This window comes from Hyperoodon ampullatus (genome assembly GCF_949752795.1).
Source record: "Hyperoodon ampullatus genome assembly, chromosome: 14".
Classification (NCBI taxonomy): domain Eukaryota; kingdom Metazoa; phylum Chordata; class Mammalia; order Artiodactyla; family Ziphiidae; genus Hyperoodon; species Hyperoodon ampullatus.
In genome coordinates this window covers 78,574,490-78,601,333 of record NC_136927.1, presented here as the reverse complement: position 1 = coordinate 78,601,333, position 26,844 = coordinate 78,574,490, and the positions used below count along the sequence as shown (strand labels likewise).

At 50.4% G+C, this 26,844-nt stretch overlaps 1 protein-coding gene across 4 annotated transcripts in view; it reads left to right on the top strand.

Moving 5' to 3' along the window:
- Window positions 1–5,190: 5,190 nt before the first annotated feature.
- The window catches only part of NFATC2 (nuclear factor of activated T cells 2), a gene marked incomplete at both ends in the record, with an annotated part of 155,212 nt that continues 133,558 nt past the window's right edge, over window positions 5,191–26,844 (top strand). For 2 of the 4 annotated variants that reach the window (XM_079719838.1, XM_079719839.1), the window contains one exon: window positions 5,191–5,260. In XM_079719838.1, the coding sequence (XP_079575964.1) occupies window positions 5,191–5,260 (70 nt within the window). Of the gene's footprint in view, window positions 5,261–20,214; window positions 20,345–26,844 lie in introns of those variants that run through there. The other 2 variants (XM_079719836.1, XM_079719837.1) reach the window with 1 other exon arrangement.

The following is a 26,844-nucleotide window of genomic DNA, read 5'->3' as shown; positions in this document are numbered from 1 at the left end:
CGAGGCGGGACCAGGTGAGTGAATGGGAGAGGGAGGGAGATGAGACTGGACACATGGGTTGGGTCAGGTCTTGGAGGCCTTCGTATTAGTTTGCTGTTCCCTCCAAACTTAGCGGCTTAAAGGAACAAGCATGTAATATCTCTGTGGGCCTGGAGCAGCTTAGTTGGTCCTTATGGCTGCATCATCTGAAATCTTGGCTCTTGGTAGGAGGCCTCAGTTCCTCACCATGTGATCTCTCCAAAGTGCTGCTTGAGTGTCCTCACAACCTGGCAGCTGGCTGCCCCCAGAGTGAGTGATCCAAGACAGAAAGGCAGAAGCCACACTTCTTTTATAACCTAGCCTCAGTAGTCACATGCCGCCATTTTGGCAATGTCCTACTGTTACACAGGGTGGGAGGGCCTGGACAAGAACAAGAATACCCAGGTGGGCACCACTGGGGCCTTCTTAGAGGCTGGCTATGACAGCCATGGTGAGGTATCTGGATTGTATTCTAAGAGGGATGGGAAATCTCTGAAATGATATCTTTGATTGATCTGGGTACTTGCATAACTGCTGTAAGTAGTGGCAAGATGATCGTAATTTTAGTACAATTATTGAGTGCTTCCTTTATACCAGGCACTGCACTTAGTGTTTCATTAGACACAATGTCATCACATCCTCATGTCTCCCTAAGACGTTGGTATTGCTCCATTTTACAGATGAGGAAGCTTGCACCCTCCCCAAAGAAATGCTATCCAAGGCAAGCCCTCCTCCCACTGGAGGCCAGTGGAATTACCCAAGTAAAGAGAGAAGAGCGGGGATAGGAGGAGAGAGGAAGCAGCCTGCTGGAAGGCCCTGTAGCGAGGAAGGACACAAGATGACTGGGGGCTCTGAGTACTTCTGGAGTTCAAAGGTGTCAGAGGTGAGCGATGAGGCTGGAAGGGGTGGGGTAAATTTCATAGGTCTCAGTAGACCACAAATGGGATTCTGGACTTTATGCTGAAGGTAATGATAATCCAGTGGAGCAAGTGAGTTGACACTTGAGAGGCAGCGTTGCCTGGTGGGTCAGAACCCGGGCTCTAGAGTCAGGTGCTTGGGGTTCTAATCCCACCTCTGCCACCTACTCGCTGTGCAACCTAGAGCAAGCTGCATAACCTCTCTGTGCTGCAGTTTCCTCCTCTGTAAAATGATAATCCTAGGATTATTGAGAGGAGTCAATGAGTTCATACCTGCCCCACAGCAAGTACTCAGTCACTGGTCACGTGATAAGAGATCAGTAACCCTCACCATTCTGGTTTTCATACATCTGGGTCTGGCCCACTTTCTGTGTTTGAGACACATGGGAGTCCAGACCAATTCGAACTGCTGTCCACCTTCCAGCCATGAAGGGGTTGGCGGTCAAGGTGACCGACAGGTGAGGATGACACTTGGGCTATAAACGCAGTGAGAGGACCAGTGAATGCTCTCCTTGAAGCTGCCCAGGTCCTGTTAAATATTCCTGGTGTTGAATCAGTTGTCTGGGTAGCACCAGTAAGTGATGTCTCAGCAGAAATACCTGCGTTTCTTATTTGGGAGGCTGTTGGAGGGAAGAGATTCTAATAAAAGGCTTCCCCGGTGATTCAAGGTCTCCTTCAGCCCAGATGTCTTGCAGTCTCCCTGGACCTTTCTCCCCATCGCCACCTGGACGCCTTCTATTTGCTTTGATTCAGCTTCTCTTTTGCTTTTTCCTCATATGCTGGCACGTTCCCACCCCAGCTGAGAGCTTCTATTTTGGGGAGTTTTCGTGGATAATTTTGTGGGCGGAAGCTGCCCCCCCGCCCCGCCCCGGAGCATCCCTTAAAAAAAGGGAGAGTGCTCGAGAGAAGTGAAAAACAGTGGGTGGCTCAGTTCAAAAGGACAAAATATTTCTTGCCCTGGCGCTGGGAGAGGAAAGAAATTGTCTGAGGAACCTAAGAGCGGCTAAACTAAGAAGCTGAAACCTGCAGCCCATAAGGGCAAATTAGGTGACTCAGCTGCCACGCCCCCGGCTCCACTCCTTATAGTATTAATGTGCTTTAAAAGGGAAAAATGCTTAACTGTGACAAAGAGTGGGCTCTATAAAAATGTGGCTAATGCTTATTCTACCCAGTTCCAAAAGGCGTCCCCCTCTCGGCACCTGTGGAGATCGGGACTCGCCTCTGAGGCCTGAGCCTGGGTGGGACTGAGTCTAAAATTATCCCCGATAATGAGTCTGGCAGAGGAGGGCCCAGCGTGCTCGTTTCCTGCCTCGCTTCTGGCCTCCAAGACCTCGGCTCCCAGGGAGGCCTCTGGGAGGCAGGGGCTGTGGTGCCAAGAACATGGGCTTTGTGGCCAAACAGAGTTGGGTTCCGATCTGGACCGACTGTGTGGACATCAACTCACGGAGCCTCGGTTTGCTCATCTGTAAACACGGCTCCCAGAGTCAAGCTCAGTGGGAGGGTGAAATGGACTAGATGTTGCAAAAAGGCTGCTTCATGCCCTGGATGCAGCTGAGCTTAATAAAGCGCAGCTGGAGTTGAAGGGCATGGACTGCAGGGTCGAACAGTCTTAATCCTGGCTTAATGACCACTCACTCCTTGGGTGTAGGAAGGCTTAAAGTATTGGGGTGGCCAAAAATTTCGTTCGGGTTTTTCCGGAAGATCCTATCCAACCCTATACACACACACATGTATATATACACATATATACATTTTAAGCATTTATCATATACCTTCATGTTCTTAGTATCACGTCCCGACATCAACTCTTAGGAAGGCACTAATAGTGTCCCCATTTTACAGAGTGGGTAAGTGACTCCATGGCAGAGCCAGGCATCTGATTCTAGAGACTGTACTTTATCCTGCCTCTCAGGTTGCCTAAGCCCCCATTGCCTTACAGAACTTTCTACAGTGATGGAAATGTTCTCTTCTGTGCTGTCCAGCTTGGTAGCCACTAGCCACCTGTGGGTTTTGAGCACTTGAAATGTGGCTCATGCATCAAAGAACGGACTTTTAGCTTTTATTTAATTGTTAATTAAATTTCAAGAGCCACATGTGGCTAGTGGCTACCCTCGCACACAGTGCTGGGCTAAGCCCTCCCAGTGTCAATGTATTACTTTGCAGGGGGTCAAGGGACAGGAATTGATCGAGGACCCTACCACAGGGCCTGGTACATAGTAGGTGCTGAGTTAGGAGTTGCTATTCAGAGCGCTGCTATGTGTGGTGGCTGTCTTCAGAGACGAAGCTTTTATAGGTTTGCCTGCCGCGTGGATCACTGCGAAAAGAAGTTGAGTGCTGAGTTTCATTTGTGCCCAAGACTTTCCTTGTTTTAAAAGTGAAAGTCCTGCCTCCCAGGAACCACCTCAATCCCAGGCAAACCAGGACGGTTGGTCACCCTGTTCTTGCCTCAGATGATGGGGTTCAGAGTCCTCAGGGGATGGGACTTCCTCAGTAGGGTTCCTTGAAAAGAATCTCTTCCATGGCCTTCCAGGCTGCACTCCAGTATCTGCCAAGGAAACCAGCAGGCAAGGCTTCTGCCTTGTCTGTGCCTTGGTTTCTCTTTTGGGAAGTGGGGGAGAAGGCTCCCCTGCTTCTAGGGTGGCTGCAAGGTGTTTGAGGTAAGGTAGCATGGTTGGTGGGCAGGTGTGGCTGCTCTTTGGGGGGACAGTGTTACTTCAGTTGGAGGCCGCCCTGGCTGAAGCGGGCTTTGAAGCGAGGTGGGTGGGCTCGGGGGCTTTGTGGGACCGCGTCTCCAGCAGGAGTGGTCGTGTCTGAGAGCCCAGCGAGGCTCTTGTGGGTCAAGGTGTGGAACACAGAGTGCTTCCCCCGGATGAAGCCAGCTCCTCTCAACGCGTCTTCAAGTTCAAGTCTGTGTGTAAGAAAGTGGGGAGGGGCTGATGAGTCACCAGCCTTGGTGCGACCCCCAGTTTTATCAGAGCCCACAAAAGCATCTGAAAGGGCCATTTTCAAAGCTGGCTTTATCTGGGGGCCCCCGATTCCCCACCCTGCACGGGGGTGAAGAGGCAGATCCAGGCTATATTCAGAAAAAGTGTTTTGACAGCAGGACCTCCCCACCAGCCTTCCGGGGTCTGTGGCCTGTTGACGGGAGACACGCGTGGCATCCCCAGGACCTTCTTCTGGAGGCTGTGCAAAGTTCATGACATCCCTTCCCTTTATTTTCCTGTTTATTCAGAGCATGTGTAAACACATGGGTTGCCTGGTTTCCGCGTCTCTGTGGCCATTTCATTATTGCTGGAGCCTCTGAGCATCACTGGAAACCTTGGGTTTTCTAAATGAATCTAAAAATAGACCTCTTTGAAAAAAAAAATCTTGGAGAGTTGACATAAGGCACCGTTATTTATTTCTTTTCCCTCCTCCCCCTCCCCCCGCCTTTCCCCCCCTCCCTCCTCCTCCCCATCAGCCCTGAGCTCAAAAAATCTGGGCAGCCAGAGGCCCCGAGGGACTGGGAAGGGCCCCTGGGTCAGTGTCCGGGGGTCTCGACCACCTGGGGTGTTGATTTGAGCCCTGGGCGGCTCTCACAGAGAGATGCCTGCTTGGAAAACGGGGTGGGGGGGCGGGGGGGGGTTGGGAGTCTTGGGCATGATTTATGCGAAGCTGCAGCGTGCTAGGGAGGCGGCGGCTGGAGCAATCCTTGCAAACAGCCTCCTGGAGCTCCTGCAAGGCCGACTTGGACACTCCCACGCCCCCACCCCCTTTTCCTCGCCGTCGCCCGCATCGCTCCCTCCCCCTGACTTTTCTCCCGAACAATCAGGGACTTGTGCTGGCGGCCGAGGGAGCCACGGAGCTGGCTGGCCGCGGAGGAGGCGACGTCATGGATTCCTGAGTGTGAAGTTTGCAGGAAAGCCCTTAGTTTTGGAGATGGACGGGATCCAGTGGTTTCCATGGCGCTGGATAAACAGGAGGAAACAGTGAGGGAATCCCGTTATTTTACTGCATTGAAAGCCTATAAACACGGAGCGCGGGGAAGGAAGTCGCGTTCCCTCTCGAGTAAGCCGGAGCGCCGAGCCGCGCCGACTCCGCCGCGCCGGGAGCCGGGAGCCTGGAGGCGGGAGGCGCGCAGCTCCCGGGCCGCTCGCAGGCTCCTCGGCCAGGGCAGCCCCGCGAGCATGCTTTAGAGAGGACGGCGCCCCCTTGGCTCCTGGTCTACCCAAACAGACCCCTCTCACCCCGCGCGCCGAAACCCCATCCCCTCCAGATGCAGAGAGAGGCTGCGTTCAGACTGGGGCACTGCCATCCCCTCCGCATCATGGGGTCTGTGGACCAAGGTAACTGACTCCCCCTCTATTCCAGACGCTTCCTCCTCCCACCTCTCAGCCCTTTCCCTTCTGCTCTCTTCCCGGGCAGCGCTTTCAGCTCCTGGCTGAGGTCGCGGGGAGGCCCGGGGACTCCGGTTTCCCAGGGCGCACAGGTAGCGTGGCCGGGAGGAGAGGCGCCCTCTCCCTGGCCAAGGAGGGGAGACTGGGGAGCCGACTTCAGACCACTTCCCGCGGGGGCAGCGAAGTGTCCCAAGGCGGGATTCCCCAGGCCAGTCTGTCAAAAGGATTGTCCCCTCCATGGGACACCGGGAGGGATTCTCGCTACTAACCGCGGGCTGCTTAACTATTTCCGCGCTGGACTTTTCACAGCGGATGCCATTCAGCTGTGTTATTATTATCATCATCATTTTATCATCATCATTATTTAGCGTTTTTTTTCTTTTAGGAGAACAGGCTTGGCATTTTACTATTTGGTAAATCTAGTAATGAAGACTTTGCTTTTTAACAGAGCAGCAGATGCTCTGGGACATTTAAACAATTTTCTTTCCCGTTTTTTGATGTGTCTCATGGATACCGTCCTCCAGCTCCCCCTTTAAAGTGCAATGTACCATCAGTTTGTTTTGCGATCCGATTACACTCTGTTTTCCGTGTTTCTGTCTCTTTTTCCCTCGTCCTGGAGTTTGTCCTGGAATCACACTAGTTGGATATTACGGGAGGGGCTTAACGTATACAAATATGATATGAAAATATCCCATCTGGCTGCGACTGTGGAGGGGTTTAGGCTGTACATTAATGAATCTGACTTTAAAAGTGGAAACCAGGCGATGTGATGTGTTTTTCAGAGGCCAGCCCTGCAAATAGTGGGGGACACTGCCCGGAGGGCAGGGCTGCAAGAGTTAAATGAAATAAATATGCGTAGGAGGAGTTAGCTTCGTGTCATAAAATCAGAGTTGAATGTAGGTTTTGTGCTCTGCGTGGCTGATTAAAGTTCTGGGGCGGGGGAGAAATGACAATTTCAGTAAATAAACCTAAGGGGCTTTTTTTGAAAACCGGAGTGGGACCAAATGCCTCGGGTTAGGTAGGTGGTGCGCTTTGCCACAGCGGACCTCAGTGACATATATTTTTAGTTGAGTTGCACTTTTGAAAGCAAGACCCTGCCAGCGCTTTGAATGTTTTAACTGGTACCAGTTTATCCTGTTCTCTGCTAGTGGTTAAGCCTATGACATAATGGCCAAAAAATGTTACTAATATTGCATCACCTGTAAAAGGGATGCTCTGAGACAGGCGACAGATATATTAAGGACACGAATTGGTTTTTATTGCCGTATAGACTGAAACACAGTATTTGATGTTATGATGGTGGGAGGATAGACTAACGCCAGTTTTAGGTCAATTCGGAAAGAGAGAGCGAGAGCTGGGAAGAGAGACTGGACGTCTGTTTTGCTGTGTGATCTCACACAAGCGTCACATTTTGTTGACGCTGCTACACCTCTGCTCCAGGTTTGTGAACCTGGTCCTCTCGCAAGGTTTTGAGGTGAAGTGTGTGTCTTCTGTGTGTGCATGTGCATCGCCTAACCTCCCCAGCCCACGCTCATGTGTGCAGGGATTGTGAGAACATGCGTGCCAGTTTGTGTGTCCACATGTGGGAGACAGGGCACCGCATTGTTCCCGGCAAACGACGCTTGGCATGCCAGAGCAACTGGGCACACAGAATGCAACTCCAGGCATCAAAGGCAGCTGGAGTGAGAGGCACTTCGACCGTGCCCTGCACTGGGGCCTCCTGAGGGAAACCCAAATGGCCCTTCAAACTCAAACACCACCACGAGCGTAGGGGCAGATCTGAGGGTGCCTGCAGATGGGTGGGGTCATTAAATAGCAAACAGAAGTATTTGCATGGTAAGAAAATACTGACCTTGCTGTGCAGTTTTGGGTCAAGGCCCTGGGAAAAACTGAAGATCTGAAAGAGGTGTGTTCAGTTATATCTGAAGTGGGATGATGGAAAGTATTTCAGGAATAAACAAACCCAGGGTGAGCTCTGCTCACTCCCAGACCCGAACTCCCTGCCTTCTGCCTGGGTTAGGATTTCTGCTTAGCTACATTGCAGCTGTGTGATCTTAGGCGAGTGACTTAACTTCTCTGGGCCTCAGTTTCCACATCTGTAAAATGGAGCCAATAATAATGTCTCCCTTACAGAGACTGTGAGAGTCAGTGAGGTAGCGCACGTAAAGCATCTAAAATGCTGCCGTGCTTATAGTCAACGCTGGATAAACGTTAGCTGCAATTCCTATTGCAAATGCAAAACAATAACTTGTATTGATATAGAAACTGGATTTCACGGCCAAAATTCTTCGAAGAGATGCAGTACTTTAAACCTCTCATCAAGGGACTTTATAACTTATTGGAGCTTCACAGTGACACAGATTGGGCTAAGATTATGGCTTGTGAAGCCTCCATTTCCTCCCCTGCAAAAGGGAATAGTGATGACCTCACAGGGGTGTCATGAGCATCGTATGAAATCATGCATATAAAACACTTACCTCTGGGCTTAACGTGCAGTTAATACACACTGGATGTTATTATTTTCTGACAGTTGAGGACAGTGAGAGCCAGCGTCGCCCATGGTCACACAGTAAGTTCGTAGCACAATGCCTGGCACACGGTAAGGGCTCTGTTGCCTTCCACAGGGGTGAGAGCAGCCGTATTATGAGTATTGACTGGAAGTGACAGGGCAAAGTGTTTTGCAAGTGTCAAGTCTTTTAATTGTCAGGGCCACTGTACAGGGCCGTGATCAGTGTCTCCTTCGCAGAGGAGTGGAGTGAGGCAGAGAGAGGGGCAGTAGCTGGCTGAGTGCTACCTAGCAGGGGAGTGCCGGAGACTATAATTCGAACCCGGGCCCTTGGCCACATGCTCTGCTGTCTCTGGAACTTACTAATGTTATCATAATTTTTAATCACATCATTTGACAGATGAGGAAACTGAGGAAGACCAGAGCCTTGTCCTGGGCTTTTTTGCCATCACCGTGTTGTTCCTTGACATATCCTGGAAGAGAAGGAAGTGTGGGAAGATGTGGGGGGTATGAGCATCATTTAGAGACAGGGAAACTGAGGCAGCCACTGATTTGTCCCAAGTGGAGGGTGAGTCAGGGAGAGCTCCTTGCCTTGCCTCAGGGAAATGAAAGCACAGTGTTTTCATTTCCACTGGAGGAAGAAAAGTCCCCATATGGCCAGGGGGCTGTAAAGCCAGCTCTACTTTCTGTCCACACAGAACTGAGACCCCGTCCAAGGGCCCCTCCTCCTGGCTGAGCCCCTCCCTGTCTACCCAGATGGCCCCTCCTCCAGCAAGGCCTTCTGGGTCTCTCCTCTTCCCAGAACTTCAGGGAGAATCACTTACTTTCCCAGATGCTCCTCCGACTGCCTTTATTAAGACTTTCCTTAGCTGGATTGTAAGCTTCCTGAGGACAGGGCCAGGTCTCCTGTTTCTGTGAATCTCCAGTGGATCCCAGGTAACGTTTCTACACCCAAGACGTCAACAGCTTGAGATCTGAGTGAGAGGTTCAAATCTTGGCTCTGCCATGTGCTGGCTGCATGACCTCGTGCAAGTAACTTCACTCTCCCGTGCCTCAGCTTCCCCACATATAAAAAAGTGATAGTAATATTGTCTGGAATATTGGTTGATATATTGAACAACTGAAGTATCAGCCAATCAGCACAGCAGGAGCAGGGTCCCAAGAGACTCCCCTGCTGGGCAAGGCTTTAACCCTTTATTTGCTGAATTGTAGAGAAGGTCTCAAGGCAGCAGAGGCCCTTGAGGGGGGGATGACAGCCATCACTTACGATTCTATGGAGAGTTTCAATCTTTTAGTAAACAATATGAACCTCAAAGTACCCACTTAATTACTAAGTGCTGTTATTATTAGTGTACAATTCATTAATTCAATATTTATCCCCCCACACACACAAAAATCCAACCTGCAAAACCAATTATCAAGTCCCTCCCCACACATATTCTCATTGGCTGCCTCTCACTTACTACACACATGAGTGATTATTTCACTTCTTAACCTGGAAGAAGCCAGGCAGGTTCCTATTTTTGTTCCTTTGCTAAAACAGGAATTTGAGACTCCGACTGCCCAGACTAGAGAGGAGGCCTCCTCTGGGCTCCCTGGGCCTCCACCCTGGCGCTGCCCCACCCTGTACTCATCACACTGGTGGTCGTTGTCCATGCCCTGTCTCTGTCTTCCTCCAGACTTGAACTCCAGGAACCAGAAACCACAACTGTCTTATTCACCCTTGTGGCCCCAGTGCCTGGAACAGTGCCTGATACTTAGTAGGTGCTCAGTACTTTTTTTGTTCAATGTATGGAGGAATGAATGAATGAATGAATGAGGCACAGTAGGGGTGATATGACCTGTTAAGGCCACAGAATTAAGACTTAAACTCTGGGGGCTTCCCTTCCCTGGTGGTCCAGTGGTTAAGGCTTTGCCTTCCAACGCAGGGGTTGTGGGTTCGATCCCTGGTCGGGGAGTTAAGATCCCACGTGCCAGAAACCGCAAAAAACATAAAACAGAAGCAATATTGTAACAAATTCAAAAAAGACTTTAAAAATGGTCCACATCAAAAAAAATTATTAAAAAAAGACAAACTCTGAAGCACTGTGCCATCTTTCTGGCTTACTCGCTTCTGCCTCCTTTTGACAATGACAGAGGTTTTGACTTCCATGTTTTCCCACCAAGGGCTGGTGACCTAGGCGGGCTTCGTGCTGGGTCACCTACCAGGCACATGCTCTCATGTTGTTCTCTGGAATGAGTCAGCCCCAAACAACAAAAACAGCAGCCAGCACTTATTGAGTGCCACCTACGTGCCAGGCCCCATCCCCAGAGCTTCCCACGGGCTGCCTCATTGGTCCTCAACCAGTTAGTACCCCATCTTGCACAGGGTGGGTAGCCACCGCCCCAGGGTCACATCGCTAATTGCAAAGCTTGGAACCAGTCGCACTCCACCATGTTGAACCCTGTTAGGCTGAATAATCATAGCAGAAGGGGATCTGTTTTCCCTACCAGACACGTACCGTAGGGCCAAGCAAGCACTTTACAGATATTCTCTCAGTGGATTCTCACAAAATAACTTGAGAGGTTGGTACGGAATATGATCCTCCCATTTCAAGAGGAGGAGACCAAGACAGGGCGTGGTCAAGGCATTTAGAGGACAGAGCTGATGCCGAAAGCACAGCATTTAAGGGCCGCACGGGCCTATCTCTCCTGCTGCCTGCAGCAGGATCACCCGGCCAGACGGTGAGCTGGGGAGGGGGGCTGCAGCCCCTCCAGGAGCCCGCCCTCCGCAGTTTGCAGTGGGAGTTCCTTCTGCCTTCCACCTTGCCTTTCTGGGCCTCTCAGGAGCTCCTGGCGGCCCCCATCCCTTCCCTTTCCGGTTGGAACCTGCCAACAGAGATTCATTTCCTCAGAGCCTCTCTCAGTGGCCAAAGCCCCGCCGGGTGCTTCTTTGGCCCGACGCTCCAGCGCTCCCATTTCCGGTGTGGCCACTGCTGTCAGAGCCAGTCCGCGCCAGTCTGCTTACTCCTTGGCACGGTCCACTTCTTCCTCTGCCTCGGCCGTGCCAGTCTTTCCACCCGGGGTCCCCGCTCCCTTTTCTCACATCTTTCTTCAAGGCCCACCTCATTCCCATCTCCTCTTAGAAGCCCCCTTGACCATTTAATTCATTTTCATCGTTTTGAGCATCGACTCGGTGCCAGTAACCCTCCAAGAGGCTGGGGATAAAGTGAACAAGACTGCTCGTGTCTACCCTCAGCAGGCAAACATCAAGGGAACAAACCAGGAATATCCAAGATAGTGTGGAGTGGTGTTAAGTGCTAGAGACCAAAATAGGGGAACAGGGCTGCGAATGACTCAGTATATACGGGTGTGTAGCGCGTGGGTGTATGAGTTTCCTGTGGCTGCCATCACAAATTACCACAAACTGGGTGGCTTAAAACAACAGAGATCTACTCTCTCATAGTCTCAGAGACAAAACGTGTGAAATCAAGGTGTCAGCGGGCCATGTTCTCTCTGAAGGCTCTAGGGCAGGATCCTTCTGTGTCTCTTTTAGCTCCTCGTGGCCCTTGGTGGTCCTCGGTGTTCCTTGGCTTGTAGCTGCATCCCTGTGCTCTCCGCCTTTGTCTTCACATGGCCTCTTCTTCCTGTGTGTACGTGTGTCCTGTCCTCTTCCTGTAAGGACACCAGGCATTGGATTAGAGCCGTTAGCCCGAAGGACTTCATCTGAACTTGATCATATCTGCTAAGACCCTCTTGCCAAATGAGATCACATCACAAGTACCTGAGGTTAGGGCTTGAACATATCTTGGGAGAGGGAAATCGTTCAACACACAAGAGTAGGGCTTGCCAGTTCACACTGGAGGGTCCCCTCCTCTCTAAAGAGATGTCTTATTCATTGACCTCTGAATGGTGAGGGATCTGCCTGTACAGGATCTGGGGGCCAAGCATCCCAGGCAGAAGGAACAGAGAGTCCAGAGGCCTTGAGGAGAGACATGTGCTTGGGGTAGGTAGTCAATGAACAGCAAGACCAGTGTGGCAGGAACAGAAAGGGGAAGAGGGGAAGTGGGGTAGGAGACAGATCAAGGAAGCGAGCCAGAGCAGGACCCAGCAGGATCTTGTGAGCAGTTTGATTTCATTCTCATGGTAATGGAGAGGCATTGGGGAAATTTGAAGCAGCAGAGGGTATGAGCTCATTAGCCTTTTCATAGGATCCTACTGACCTTTAAGTGGAGAATGTCCTTTAGCTAGGTAAGAGTGGATGCTTAGGATACAGGTGGGAGGCTATGATGGCTACAGGTGGTGGCCTGGGCAGGAGATGACAGGGCCTGGGACCAGTGTGGGGAGGAGGAAGTGGGGAGGAGTTGGTACGTCCCTGTCTGTAGAGCGTTCTCCTTTTCGGTTCTCAAACTGTGTTCCCTTGAGCCCCGGGGTTCTGCAGGGATGGCCCCTGTCTTTGGCACCTGAGGGTAGATGCTATTAATTTTGTGAATGGTATGAACGGCTCCCAGTGGGTCTTCCTCTTGGCCCAGCCTGGATTCCCCACGCCAGCTCCCCGTTCCCTCTCTGCTATCACTGGGTGTTATAAGACTTTTCGCAGTGTTTCATCTTGGTCCAAAAATGTCCCTTAGTGCATCCACCCTTAGCTAATAACCCAGGAACAGTGTGACTCAGTAATGAGTATCAGACTGGTGTGGGACAAAAACCACTTCCGTGGTGGCATGTGTGACTTCAAAAGTAACATCACAACCTACTCCGTGCCTTAGTTTCTTTAACTGAACAGCGGGGGTGATAGTAATCTTTACACATGGCGGGTGCTTTGAGGTTTGAAGATCATGGCTGTGATGCTCTCGGTGTATATAAAGTGGTCAGTTCCTGTCAGCTGCCATTTACACTATTATTTTATTGTTTTAAATTCAAGTTGTTACTTTCCTTCAACCTACTAACCTTCCAGTGTCCTTCCTGATTGGGATAAATCCATTTCCTACCAAATCTTTGGGGTCTTTTCTGGATGACCTAGTTCAATCACTCAACCCATGAGTTCAGAGGGGTTTGCGGAGGACCTGCTATCGCAAGACACTGGCTACGTGGTGTGGAGAATATCCAAGATATATAAGAAGCTCTCGTTTGCATTTGAAAGTCAGATAAAGATTTTTTTTTTCAAAGTCAGATAAAGAGACAATTGTGTGTGAAGCCATTTACATGCAAAGGAACTAAAAGTTTCCATGAAGTCTAGTGACTGCGCTGATAGAGGAATTTAAGAGAGAGAGGGCAACAGCCGATGCCATGTGCTTTCTGGGGGGGTGGGAGATGCTCTGGGGTGTGATTGTGCTCGAGGGAGGCTGGTGGAGGGTGGCCTGGAGATCCCCGAAGTCAGCTTGCTTGTCTGCGTCACTCCCTGACTTCAAAGATGATGAAATCGACACAGATGTTCGAGTCTGCCAGACCAGGGCAGGAGAGAGGATGGAGATGAGCATCGCGATACTGGGGGTGCGGTCATCTAGGAAGACAGCCTGGGTGACAGAAGTGTGATGGCGGAGAGAGGGAAAAGGCAGATGGTTGAGAAGTAGTTGTGGGGCCGGGCAAAGACTAACCAATGCTGCACCCCCTACCTAATCCACCCTCTGCTGCCTGCCGTTAAGGCTCTGATGCAGTAGAAGATGAAGCTCCCCTGGCAGAGGGATGGTGGCACCTCCTGTTTAATGAAAGGCAAGGGCGGTAGTTTAAGGGCTAGGTGAGTGGGCTGATCGTGCTCTCCTGTTAAATATCAGTTCCATAAGGCAGAGGGGAACGCGCTACGAAGCAAGGAATGAAGAGGACAAACAAAGCCAGGACAAAGTAGGTGAGCAGGGCCTAGGGGGAAGGAGTTAAGAGCCTGGAGACCAAGGTCTCGAGCTCACATGCTCACGGGGACGGGGACGGACAGGGGCAGCTGGGTGGGGCAGTGGTGGCCTGAGAGCAATAGGATTGTCTGAAGGAGGCAGCCTCTACTCAGCCCCAGATGACGGATCCACCTGGGCATACAGACCCTGCGTGTTGTGGCCTGATCGTCCCATTTTTGGGGAGACACTGGACCCTTGGATTTTTAAATGAAACCTCTCAATTAAAAAACGGTTAGTTCAGATTAAAAAAAAAAAATTACGGGCAAGGCCAAACACACTATGCCTGCAGGATGGGTTTGGCCGTGCTACTGCAGACCTGTGACCACCATTGCTGTCTGATGTGGCATCTTCTTACAGTCCACACCTTGATTTGGGTTCTGGCTTTTAGTGGATCCCTGCTTTCCTAGAGCTTTCACCCTCAGTGGCTGTCCTGGGGGCCGCCAATTTCAACAAACTGCCTTCAGCTAAAATTGCCTCCTGGAAATTAGTTATCCCACAGCAGAGAAGTCCTGTTCAGGTTTTAAAAGATGATGTCGATCATAGATTGGAGTGAAAGTCAAGTTTGAAACTGTCTCGTTGTTCCCCCAATTCATAAGGAGCTCATTCCTGGAAAATGGCTTTGTGGGGAGGCAACGTGGAAGGGGTCGCTGAAGAACTCAAGTGACCAAAATGAATAATATTTTCATGTAATATTTTAGAAATCAAAATTGATGCAAAAAATCCAAGATGAACCAAAAATAGAAATAAACATTTTAAATAAAGACGGGATCAGTATTACTCATCTCCCCTTTGCTTCAGGGTCCAGTACAACTCTGCACAGCGCTATTACTGATTCTGTCTTTATTCAAAATGTAACGATTTGCTCACCATGGATTTTTTTTGCGTTAATTTTGATTTTTAAAAAACATTTCATGAAAATATAATATATTCGATTATTGAGGTTTTTGGTGCCCTCTTAAATTTTGCCTCACTCACCTCACTCTGGTTCCAGCCCTGGTGGAGTCAAATGCATCCATCTATAAATTAAAATATTAGCAACTAGGGTGGTAATCCCAGGATGTGCTTAAATTGAGGGGAGATCGCGTTTTGGAATCTGGTAAAGAAAATTCCTACTTTTTGGATTAAACACGTTTCAGTGCCTACTTACAGTCAGGCTTTTATTGCGATGGGGGTTGTCAGGATGTGGGGTTCGGAATGAGTAAAAGATGAACCTATGAATAAAACATGCTGCAGAGATAAGGGCTATGAGGAACATAAAGCAGGGTCAGGGGACAGAGGAGGCCAGGGGATGCTATTTTTATGGGGATGGTCATGGAAGCTCACATTTGAGCTGAGGAATGAACAAAGCAAGGAAGTGACAAAAATCAGTGGGAATAGTAGGTGCAAAGGCCCTGGGGTGGGGTCGTGCTTGGCATTTTCAAGGACGATCAGGGTGGCAGAAGGGAGTCAGAAGAGGGAAAATGGCAGGAGATAATACCTAAAGGGAGCTGGGGCAGGGGTGGTTTATCTAGGACCTTGTAGGCCAAGGTGCTTGTGTTTAATTCTCAACTTAATGGGAAGCCATGGGAGGTTTATCGGATGTATATTTTGAAAGGATCCCTTTCGCTGCTCCATTTAAGGGCCAATGTGGAAGGGAGGAGGGAGGAGGGAGACCAGGGAGGAGGCTATCATACTCGTCCGGGTGAGAGATGCTGGGGGGCTAGGATTGCTGGGGTGGGAGGAAGAACAGTGAAGTTGGTGAAAAACGGTGGGATTTGGGTTACGTTTTGAGGGTTTTTGATTTGCCGAGGGTTTGCACGTGCGTGTGAGCAGACGCGAGGAATAAAGGACTTACTCCTTGGTTTTCGGTGGGGGAATGGGATGAATGGGAGGGTGATATTTGAGCTGGGAACAGTGGGAGAGGAGCGGTTTCAGAGGATAACAGGGTTGGTTTGGACACGTGTATTTTGAGGGGCCTGTTGGATGCCCAGATGGAGATGCTGGGTGGACAGTGGGATATGTGAGCCCAGATTTCAGGGGAGGGGTCCAGGCTGAGGCTAAAAATGAGCTTTATACCAGAAGGGGGAAAGGAGAGCAGAGCTCTGCGTCGGGGGGGTCCTTCCAGGGCCAACTTGAAGGGGCCTCAGGACTCAGAGCCACCTGGAGTGGGGTGGGAGGGCCCTGGAGGGTGGTACACCTCAGGTATTTGTATTCACGTGCAATCAGATTATGCTGCCTTCTAAGAGGTAGCCTGGAAGAGGAAAAGAGATAACTCAGGGATGAGAGTATGCATATCTTTCATGTGCTTCCACTGTTTTCTATCTCAACTGCCCTCACCATAGTTCACGCCCCATTTTCTCTTGCCTGGATGACTGTATGAACTTCCTAATTGGTCTTCCTGCTTCAATACTCGCCCCCTGCCGTTTCTTCTCCACGCAGGACCCAGAGCAACTGCTTAAAACCCCAAATATGATCTTGTCATGTATGTGCCCAATACACTTGAGTCATTCCTCGTTGGTCTGAGGTCCAAAATTCTCCACACGGGCCCTCAGGCCCCACTCACCCCCCAGCCTTACCTCACACCATCCTCTTGTCCGTTCCTGAGCACCTGCCACTCCAGTCTTTTTTCAGTTCTTCCAATACGTCCTGCTTCCTCCTGCCTCAGGGCCTTTGCACATACTTTCCCATCTGGCTGTTAGTTCTTCCCCTCACTATTCTCTGGCTAACTTCTACTCAACCTTCTGTTCTCAGCTTCAATATCACCTCCCCAGGGAAGCCTTCCCTGAATTCCCTGTCAACATCAGGTTTCCTTGATATAAGCTCTGTGGCATCTTCTTCTTTCCTTTCATGGCACTTACCTTAGTTTGTAATTGTACACTAGAGTAAATGCTTTTGAATGGAGCTGAATTCCTGGGCCAGGGTCAGACGTGTGCTAGGAGTTTCAAACTCTCAGTGGCCTCACGAGCTTCCCATTGCACTTTTATTGGGGAACCCGGAGAAGAACTAAAAGGCTAGGGCCTCCGCGAGGAGGCCAGTGGCAGGGCAGAGGGAAGGTTGACAGAGCTGCACTGTCAAGGCCTCCATCCCACCCCCCACCTTCCTGCTGTGGCCTCTGAATGCATAAAGGTCATGTATTCTGCCCCTAGCCCTTGCTTTGAACAGCACAAATTATTTATTTTGGAAATGAAAATATGCCTTCCCCCCCACCCAAGCCGCACCCTTCAAAGTGGCCTTTAGAGAAGAAAACCCTCTCACTTCCCACTGCTCTAGCAGAAACTTTGTTATGGGTCAGGGCCTAGTTTGAACCCCTTCCCTTAAAGAACTCTGATTTGGTGCAGATCCTAGAAACTTTAAAACTATATCCACTGTTCAGAGGAACAACTTAGACAATTAGAGTATTATTTAGGATGTCCTGAACCATTCTCATAAGGCTGAAGTCTTTGTAGCAGTTTATCAGTTGTAAAGTGATTTTTATCTTTATTATCTCATCCCATTATTGGATATCTCAAGAAGATATCAGTTGGGGGTAAGAATTTAGATGCTTGCCCAAACAGTTGGGTGGCCAGAGGAAGCCTCAGGGAGGAGGGCCCTTAAAGAGAAATGTAAGGATCTTATATGCACAAGGACAAACTCTTTTACCCATCCATCCATCCATTCATCCATTTATCCATTTATCCATCCATCCATCCATTCATCCATTTGTCCATCCATCCATCCACTCATCTATCCATTCATTTATCCATCTGCATATCCACCCATCCATTGTACATAAAGCTGTGAATGAGGCACTCATGACCCCTGCCCTAATGGGTCTCATAGGCTAGTGGAGATAAAATTCTCCAATTGGCCAAGCCTGCATCATTTGTTCACTTCTTTGCCAGGGGAGTATGAGACAGCTGGGTTGATAATTTTACCAAGATTGTATCAAGAGTAGTTTCCCAAAGGAACACACTGGGGTGTTGTTATCAGAAGAAGTGGGGAATGATGCCAGGGAGGCAAAATCGATAGATGTCCACTAGATTAGAGGCATTTACTCATCATGGATGGAGGGATGAAAAGGGAGACTTGAGGATGGCACCCGCCTTTCTCCTTTTCTATATCACAAGGACTGGTTGGTTCCTTTGTTGATCCCTGACCAAGTTTCAGGGTTTGGATTTTGAGTCCTGTCATAGGGACCCAAGAGCATCCATCTCCTTCTAGATACTTGGCTATAAGTGTCGCAGCTGGGTTACCTCCTCTCCTCGACCTAAATTTATCAGCCACCCCTAAGATGCTTGTTGGATACACCCAACATACGTATGCTTATGCTTAGGAAACAAAGAAGAGGATTTGTTTATGCTCTGACAGCCAGAAAGTGCTTCCCAAGACTCTGAAAGTTCATAAATCTTGAGCCAGGCCCAGGACCCTGGAATGGAGTTTGTGTCTAAATTAGTGATTCTCACCTCGGGCCACACATTGGAAGCATCTGGGGAGCTTTTACACAGTACTGATGCCTGGGCCTCAAACATTCTGATTATAACTGGCCCCTCCTGGGGCCCAGCCATTTGAAGTTTATGAACAGCTCTCCAGGTGAGTCTAATGTGTAGCTTGGGTTAAGAGCCACTGGTCTAAGTGCAATTTGGAAAGCGCTATTCATTGCTGTGTCTCTTTGCTAACAGGATAGAAACATGATGAGGGTAGAGGCCATGTCCTGCTGACGGCTGCATCCCCAAGATCTGCAGCAGTGCCAGGTACCTAGCAGGTGCCCAGTAAAGATTTGTGGAATGAATGATGATTGATAGCGTCACACAAACCCCTTAACGGAGCAGAGATGGCTCCCCCTGAAGAGTGCATCTTCTCTATACTTCTGGCACGTGGGGAAGGGTTAGAGTCAGTCCCCAGCTGAGATCAAGCTGTGGTTTTCAGGGACTCCATGAACCTCTCCCACCTACTTTTCTGATCCAGCGATTCTCAACACTGGCTGCCCTTTAGATTCATCTGAGGTCATTAAAAAAAAAACAACAACAAAAAAAAACAGCTTTGGGTGTTCCAGTTCAGTGGGTTTGGATTGAAACGTGGAAACAGGCATTTTTTTAAAACTGTCTCAGGTGATGCTAACGTGCCATGAGGGTTGAGGCCACTGCTCTCATCTCACCGTTTTTTACCTCTGTGAGTCTGTTTTCTGACTTTAGCTAACTTGGTCCGAGACCCATGGAAGTGTTTCATGGCGGGTGGTAGTAGGTTCTTATGTACTGTTCCCCAAATGTACCTGTTCATAACATTCACCTTGGGTGCATGCTTCAAAATACACAACCCTGAGCCTTTACTCCAGACTTAGGGTTTCAGAAGCTCCAGTGAGGGGCCTGGGAATCTGTGTTTTTAACAAGCGTCCAGGCATACTCGTCACCTGCCAACCTCTCCACTTGCACTGCCCTCCTTCCTGGTCTCCCACACGAGAACACCTTCTGGCTCTTACTTTCTTTTGGTTCCCACCGCCGGGACACTCTTCCCCCAGATCCTCCCATCAGTCTGGTTCAACCAAATGCTACCTTCCCAGAGAGGCCCTACCTGACCACTGAAGTGACCAAAGCCTCGTGAACCCCCAGCCTTTACCCTGTATCTCTGGTGAGTTCTCTCCTGACACCCTACGGGGATGATCTTTGCTCCCCTGTTTATCTCCTGCATGACTCTTCCCCCACCAGAAACTGAGCCCCAGCAGTGTCTGGTTCATGCTGGCTCCCCGGCACCTAGCCCATGCCAGGTGGCCAAGAGGTATAGATGTAAAGGTGGGACTTGCGCTCTGAGAGTATCTCTGATTCTTTCCCAGGTCCTGGGAATTGAGTTCAGGGGCACGCAGATGACTGATGTAGGTGAAAATCATGCCACAGCTGTGGGCAGAGAGGCACCTGGAGACCCGAGTCTGCAAGAGAAGGGCGTGGGTGCACTCCCTCCCCCCATCCCCCGCCCCGCCCCCTTAGATTGGAAAAGAGGAAAAAGGTTGGGATCAGCCGGTCATAGAGGGCAAACGACAAGAGGCTTTCTCATCCGGATTCTGGGTCCGGCAGGGGCGCAGAGCTCACCGCGGGGAGGCTAGGAGCAGCGGCCGCACCAGAGGGCCTGGCGGTGGCCCCGGCGGGTTGCTACGCGCGGTGCCCGGGTAGTGCGGCCAGGGCCAGGGGGCGGCCTCCTTCCTCCTGGGCCCGCCCGCCACTCCTCCCCTCCCTTCCCCCCTCCCTCCCCGGGTCCCTGGGTGGCGGCCCCGCCCCCGCCGACCCGGCCGCGCTGTCCCCGCCTCCCCTCTCCCCTCCCCGGGCTGCAACAGGTGCCTCCCGGAGCAGGAAGCCCGCGCCGCCGCCGCCGCCGCCGCCGCCCGGCTCCCGCGGGAGCGTCCAGGACCCGCTGCTCCAGGCGCGCCGTCCCCGGACCCGGCGTGCGTTCCCACGAGGGCAGTGACCCCGCCGCTCCACCCGCCTCTCCGCCCCGCTTCCTGCCTCCTTCGCCACCCCCGACGAGGGCCCAGGAGACAGCCGGGCCCGCCCTCGCCCCCGGCCCGCCGCCCTCCCGCCGCTCTGCGCGCCATGGACGCCCAGGAGCCGCAGGCCGACCCCGACGGCGGGGGCGCCCCGGGCCTCGAGCCTGGACGCAGCTCCCAAGACGAGTTCGACTTCTCCATCCTCTTCGATTATGACTACTTGAATCCTATCGAAGGTCGGTGGAGGCTCGCCCCGGCCTGGCCTCCGAGCCCGGGCTGGGGCTTGGGCCTGGGCAGTGGACACAGGGCCCCCTTTTGCCCCACGTGTCACACTTACTGGGGGGCCTGGAGCGGGGGGCTGCCTCTCCCCCCGGCTGAGAGGGAGGGCGCGAGGCGTCAGGGACTGCAGCCGCCTTCAGGGGGCGCTAGGCTCACTCTGCCGGGTAGGGCGTTGGTTTCCAGTTACTTCTCCCTGATTGTCACGGGTAGCAAAGCCAAGGGTGGCAGGGGTCTCAGCTGGCCTCTTGCCTGCTGCTGGTCGTCAGAGGGCAGCGGAAGCTACCGGTTTGCCTTTGGAGGGAGGAGATGAGGAAGCCGGAGAATGGAGTTCGTGGGAAGGGGCTGGTGCAAACAGAGGGCAGGTGAAGCGGATCCTCCCACCTCCGGGCACCACCGCGTGCGAGCCCCTCGTTGGGGACTTTGTGTTGACACTAAGGAAGAGGTTGTCTGTATCTAATGCTGGAGGGTGGTTTGACTTCATCTTAGGCGGCTGGCCCATTTCCTCCCTCGGGTCTGCCGCTGTGTTTGCACATCACCCCGCATGGCTCAGTGTGAGCTTTATTAAGGGATCCCGCACCCTGCGGTCATCATGGCTGTGGGCGGTTGGGGGGAGCCGACCTGTGGATTCAGGAAGATGCAGGCTGTTCCTGCCTCAGCGACCTGTCGTCGGTCGGTGACTTCAAGTGCGCTTTGCGCTGGGGACCGGGGATTTCCCCAGGCTTGGCCGTCATTTCACGTGTTTAACAGGACTCTTGGTCAGAAGGAGAAGGTCGCACACCCAACCTCACTGTATTTTTCTGGTTACCAGGTTGTCTTGGAAAAAAAAAAAAAACCCAACCAGGCTTCCTGATTTTGACAGCCTAGCCCAGCCAGTGCTTATTGTAGCCTCTGGGGCAGGCCTGGTGGTAACTTCCAGATGCACTTGGGCTTGGCTGCATTAGGGAAAGCAGGAAGGGGTTGTGCTGCCTGCTGTGTGTAGGAAGCCTTTTCCGGACTCTCCGGGGCTTGCTGTTTTCCAGAGATGCTGGGTTAGGCAGAGAAGTTTTAACTTTCCTTCCACGGCGTCTTCAGGTGAAACTCCTTAGGTGAGGGGCTTGCTTTGATTTCGGAGATGCCCTCACTCGGATACCAAGTGAAGATGGTAATTCGTAATTATTCTCTAATTTGGCTGGAGGTGGAAATAGTTATCCAGCCAAAGAGACCAGTCTTCTTGAGTTGCAATCCGGAGGCCATCCTTTGCTTTGAAAAGACACAGTTAAGAATCTGCAAACGATCCCTCTAGCATCAGTGGTCTTGCTGTTTGTTAAGATTAAACTCATGTTTTGCAGGGAACTAATACTTACACCCCTCCCAGATTCACAATCAACGAATTTTTTTTTTCCTGCAGTGGGGGGAGATTTCCGGGGGAACAGTTTCCAAGCCAAATCCGATGGGAGGTGCTTTTTATAGTTTTTCTTGGCAAGGGGTGCTTGGTGGCTGCCAGATGGGTGTCTAAATGACCACAATGAAGGCCCCAGAATCTGTTTCTTAAAAATAAACTTTATTTTCTGGAACAGTTTAGATTTACAGAAAAGTTGTAAAGATAGTACAGCAAGTTTTCATATACCCAGCACTGCACCAAGCCCCCTATATGATGAGCATCTTACATTAGTTGATTAGTTGATTTGTTATAATTAATGAGCCAATATTATGATACAGTATTGTGGACCTAAGTCCATACTTTATTCACATTCAGACTGTCATTTATTATTATTATTTTTAATGAGCTTGACAGTTTTGTTTGTTTGTTTGTTTTTTGGTTTTTTTTGCGGTACGCGGGCTTCTCACTGTTGTGGCCTCTCCCGTTGCGGAGCACAGGCTCCGGACGCGCAGGCTCAGCGGCCGTGGCTCGCGGGCCCAGCCACTCCGCGGCATGTGGGATCTTCCCGGACCAGGGCACGAACCCGTGTCCCCTGCATCGGCAGGCAGACTCTCGACCACTGCGCCACCAGGGAAGCCCAGAGCTTGACAGTTTTGAGGAGTACTGATCAAGTACATTGTACAATGTCCCTTCAATGGGGTCTTATGTTTTTCTTATGGTTAGACAGGGCTGGGGGTTTTGGGAGAGGAAGACCACAGAGGTAAAGTGACCATTTCCATCCCATCATATCAAGGGTACCTACTATCAACATGATTTATCACTACTGATGATGGCCTTGATCACCTGGCTGAGGTAGCCTTTGGCAGGTTCCTCCACTGTAAGGTTACTCCTTTCTGAACTGTGCTCTTTGGAAAGAGGTCACTGTGTGCAGCCCCACTTAAGGAGTGAGGCATTATGCTCTGAAATCTGTAGAATAATGACCCCTTGCTGGGAAGTCAGCAGCACAGGAACATCATGGCTCAGGAAGAGAAAGGATGTCGGGAGCCTTGAGAGGCTAAAGCGAGCTGTACCAGATGTGGGTCTGGCTCATCCAGATGTTAATAGCAGTCCCCTCTCTCTTCTTCCACATGATGGACCGCCCCAAGGGCCAACACTAGCCCTTATCTTGCTATTGGGCTTTGTCCCAGGTGACAGTATGTTGGTGATGCACATGAGGTGTTGTACTTAACTCCGGGCATGGGCTTGGCAAAAAAACCAAAGAGGGAGGAGGACTGCTCATGGGACAGATGTTGTCAGAGATTGGTGTCGGCACTTAGGGAATTTGGGGGAAGTCGGGTGCTCATTTTATGGAGCTTGAACATGTGGCAGATGTTCATTAGCTCATGTAGTACCCCTCCAACCCTAGCAGGTAGGCACTGTTGTCACCCTCATTTTACAGAGGAGGATGCAAAGGCACAGAGAGGTGAAGGAATTTTCCCAAGAAAGCAGCGCTGGTAAACGGCAGAGCTGAAATATGAACCTGGCAGTCCTGCTCCAGAGCCTGTCTTCTGTTCCTCATTCCCTCTCTTGATGAGAGACACATGTAAAGCAGTTTGTTAGGGGCCTGGTACCATGCAAGACTGGAATTTAAAACATTTACCAACAGAGTGATCTTGGAAAAGTCATCTAACCTCTCTGGACCTCTGTTTGCTCAGCTGTCACATGACTGAAATGACAGTACTCACCTCATAGTGTTGTTTGCCTTGAATGGCTTAACCCATTTAAATCAGTTAACGCACAGTGTGATTTCTTACTAGTTTTTTATTAAAGCCTTGATTTTGTTAATAGAGGTGTTCAGTAATGTGAGTCCTTATTCATTTTCTCATCCATCTAACTATTGAGCACCTATGGTGTTGGATCCTGGGGATATAATAGAAAATGAGACTCAGTCCCTGCCCTCAATGAGGTAGAGCCTCTAATTGTTTTCTCTCCTCTGATTGCATTGTCTAGTACCTCTGGTAGCTTCTACATGGTCCTGGAAAGTAGGCATCTTTGCTTTGTTCCTGACCCCAGCAGGAGTACCTTCAGTGTTGGCTTTGGAATCAAGACATATGTATTTAATTACGTTAAGGAAGTATTCATCCATTTCTATTTTCATGAGAGTTTTGATTAAGAATGGGAGTTGAGTTATGCCGTAGACGTTTGAGCACCTATGGAAAAATATTTTATTCTTCTAAGATCACTTATATTAATAGATTTCCTAATATTGAAATTTCCTGGTATCAACCCCACTTGCTCACTGTGTGTTATTTTGTTATGATGATGGGGCCGGCATCTACTGGATAATGTTTTGTCCAAGATTTCTTTTCGCAGTATGTATGAGCGATATTTGTCTGTAATGTCCTTTTTGGCATGCTGTTAGGTTTAAATTTCTTTCCTTCTCTCTGTTCAGGAACAGCATGTGTATTATTGGGACTATCCAGTTTCTACAGTTGCGATAGAATTCCTCTGTGACACCATCTAGATCTGGTGCCTTTTCATGGGGGTGGTTCTGCAATAGCTTTCTTGATTGTGTCTATGGGAACTGGTCTGTTTACGTTTTCTATTTCTACTGGAGTCAATTTTGGTAAACTTTATCTTTCTAAGAAATTATTTATTTCACCTCTCTGGATTTTCAGATTTATTTGCCTAGAGGCATTCAAAGTAAACTCTTAGTTTTTGCTACTGAGGGAGAGAGCTAAGTACGTAGTAATATTGATAGAAAGAATGGAGGCAGGGCTACGGGAGTCCTGACCAGTGCTACTGGCCCACCTTGGAGGGGAGAGGTGTGCTGGCTGTGAGCAGACAGATCGGAAGTTTTAATTCCTTTGTAGAAGAAATTAGTCTACCTTAGTGGGTCTGGTGTGTCCTTCCTCTGATTCCTGGTAACCCGATGCACGTGGTGTTAACTTTGACCTTTCAGAAAGGAAAATGGACTCCTGGTCATTGCTTGTAAAGTTTATTCTGGTGATCCTTAAACTTTTCGGGTCACAGCCCTTTGAAAGGCTGATAAAAGCCATAGGTCCCATACGCTGTAGGAGCACACTGCACGTGTGCACACCCTCCTGCACTGCTCCCCCCCTCCACAAACCCCCACCCCAACCAGCATCCCTTCTGCCCCCAGCGCACCTTTTATACCATTTCCAGGTAGGGTCACAGGCCCTGCTGGAGCCCTAATGTCCCCTGCACTTCGACTCAGGGCCATCTGCTCTAAACCCATTCACAGGGCACAATTTAAACCTCATTCTTTCAGCAAACACTCACTGAATGCTGGTTTTGTGCCAGGCCCTGTAGGGGTACAGAGGTGAATGAGATGTGGTCCTGCCCTTGCCTGGCCCCCAGGCCAATGTGGGACACAGCCTGGTAAACAAATTGGGACAAATGAGGTGCTGGGATATAGTATCATGGTTTTTTTTTTTTTTTTTTTAGTGCTTACTAAAAATAGAGCTCTACCCTAAGCAAGCAGTTCGCTCAACACATGTGACATTCAGAGACGTTGCCGTCTGTGTCGAGTTAAGGACAGGCCTTAATAAGCCTGCTTTGTACAAATAGTGTCTCCAGGTGCAGCTGGAAAGGTGAAATGAGGGCTGATCTGAGCCGCGGCCTTGTCAAGGGAATCAAAAGGACTAGGGAGAAAGTTGCCTTAATCACGCTTTACTATTGCACACATGCCATCCCAGCTTCCAAATTAAAGGCCTTCTGTTCTTAAGGTGGCCTTAGCTTTTGATCGGGAGTAGAGGTTCTTAAAATCTTAAAGCTGTGTTATTTGAGTTGGTTCCCGAGGCTTTTTAGTCCTGTACGGTGATGGGGTTGAATAAAATTGAAAAATGCAGCATTGGTAGCCAGTGGTCCTCAATCCTGGCTACACGCTAGACTGTTCCAGCTGTACCCAGGACCGGTGAAGTCAGACTCCTTGGGGGTCAGTTAACTTTTGCTGAGAGTCACTGAGTGGTACATGGCAGGGCAGGCCTTGAACCCAGGCAGTTAGGATCCCAGGTCTCTGCCCTCAGCACTACAGCTCAGCCAGTATCTCACTGACTCCAGCTTTCCTGGGTCCCCTGTACACCAGCATGGGGTGCATTCACCTCGTGTGTTTTGATATTTATATACTTATCCTTTGTATGTTCACTGCTGTCCTAATGGGATTATACTCATAAAACATGCAACAAAAATGAAAGTGGGAAAAGACAGAATATAAACGGGAGTTCTGCTGTTCCTGTATTTCTTTCTACATCCCAGTGGATTGTCGTGTGTGCCTCCTGGGGTACATGTTCCCCGCAACTCCAGGGGCCATTTGGCTCAGCAAGTCAGAGCACCAGATCTGAAATCAGGGAATCCTGGCTTGAAACTCTGACTTAGCTGTCTCCTACTTGCGTGACCTTGGCCAAGCAAAAGTACCTGGCGTTAGCGAGCATGCAATAAATCGCTGCCAAATAAATGCATGAAAAGTTGCATAAGTCCTTCTTAGTGGTGTGCCTCAGGGCAGGTGATTTTGATCCTCTGCACTTGTGTTTTCTCATCTGTGAAATGGGGGTGGTGATGGCAGGTTCCCACAAGGCATTGTGATTAAGTGCAGGCCGCAGGGCTGTGTGAGTGTCAGGTGGCAGTGGCGGTGGGCTCTGAGATGTCTTCTGGCTCGCCTGACTTCTTGAGAGCATTGGTTCCTTGGAGGAGAGAGTCTTTGCCTTGCCCTTTGATGAATCCTGGGCCTTAGGAGAAGATGCTCTTTGGAGAGGAGCCACTGGCTGTTGGGCTTCAGTTGGCATCACAGCAAGTTATCTAACTTACGTACCATCAGTTCTGACTCATCGGGGCCCCTGCCTCGGCCCCAGAACTTGGCCAGCTGCAAAAGCTTTCTCAGTTGACCTGACTCGCAGGCTGCAAGGTTCCCTGTGGCTGCCTCTGTGAGAGGCAGGACCTCCCCAGGTGTCCTGCCCTGGCCCCCCAGGACCCCCTGAGCCAGGGCCAGGAAGAGGCAGCCTTGGAAAGTGCAGCGTGATGGATGCCTTGTGGCTTCCCCCCACGAAGGGACTTCCTCTTTCCTCTCTGCCCAGCACAGGAAATAGCCACAGGGCTCCG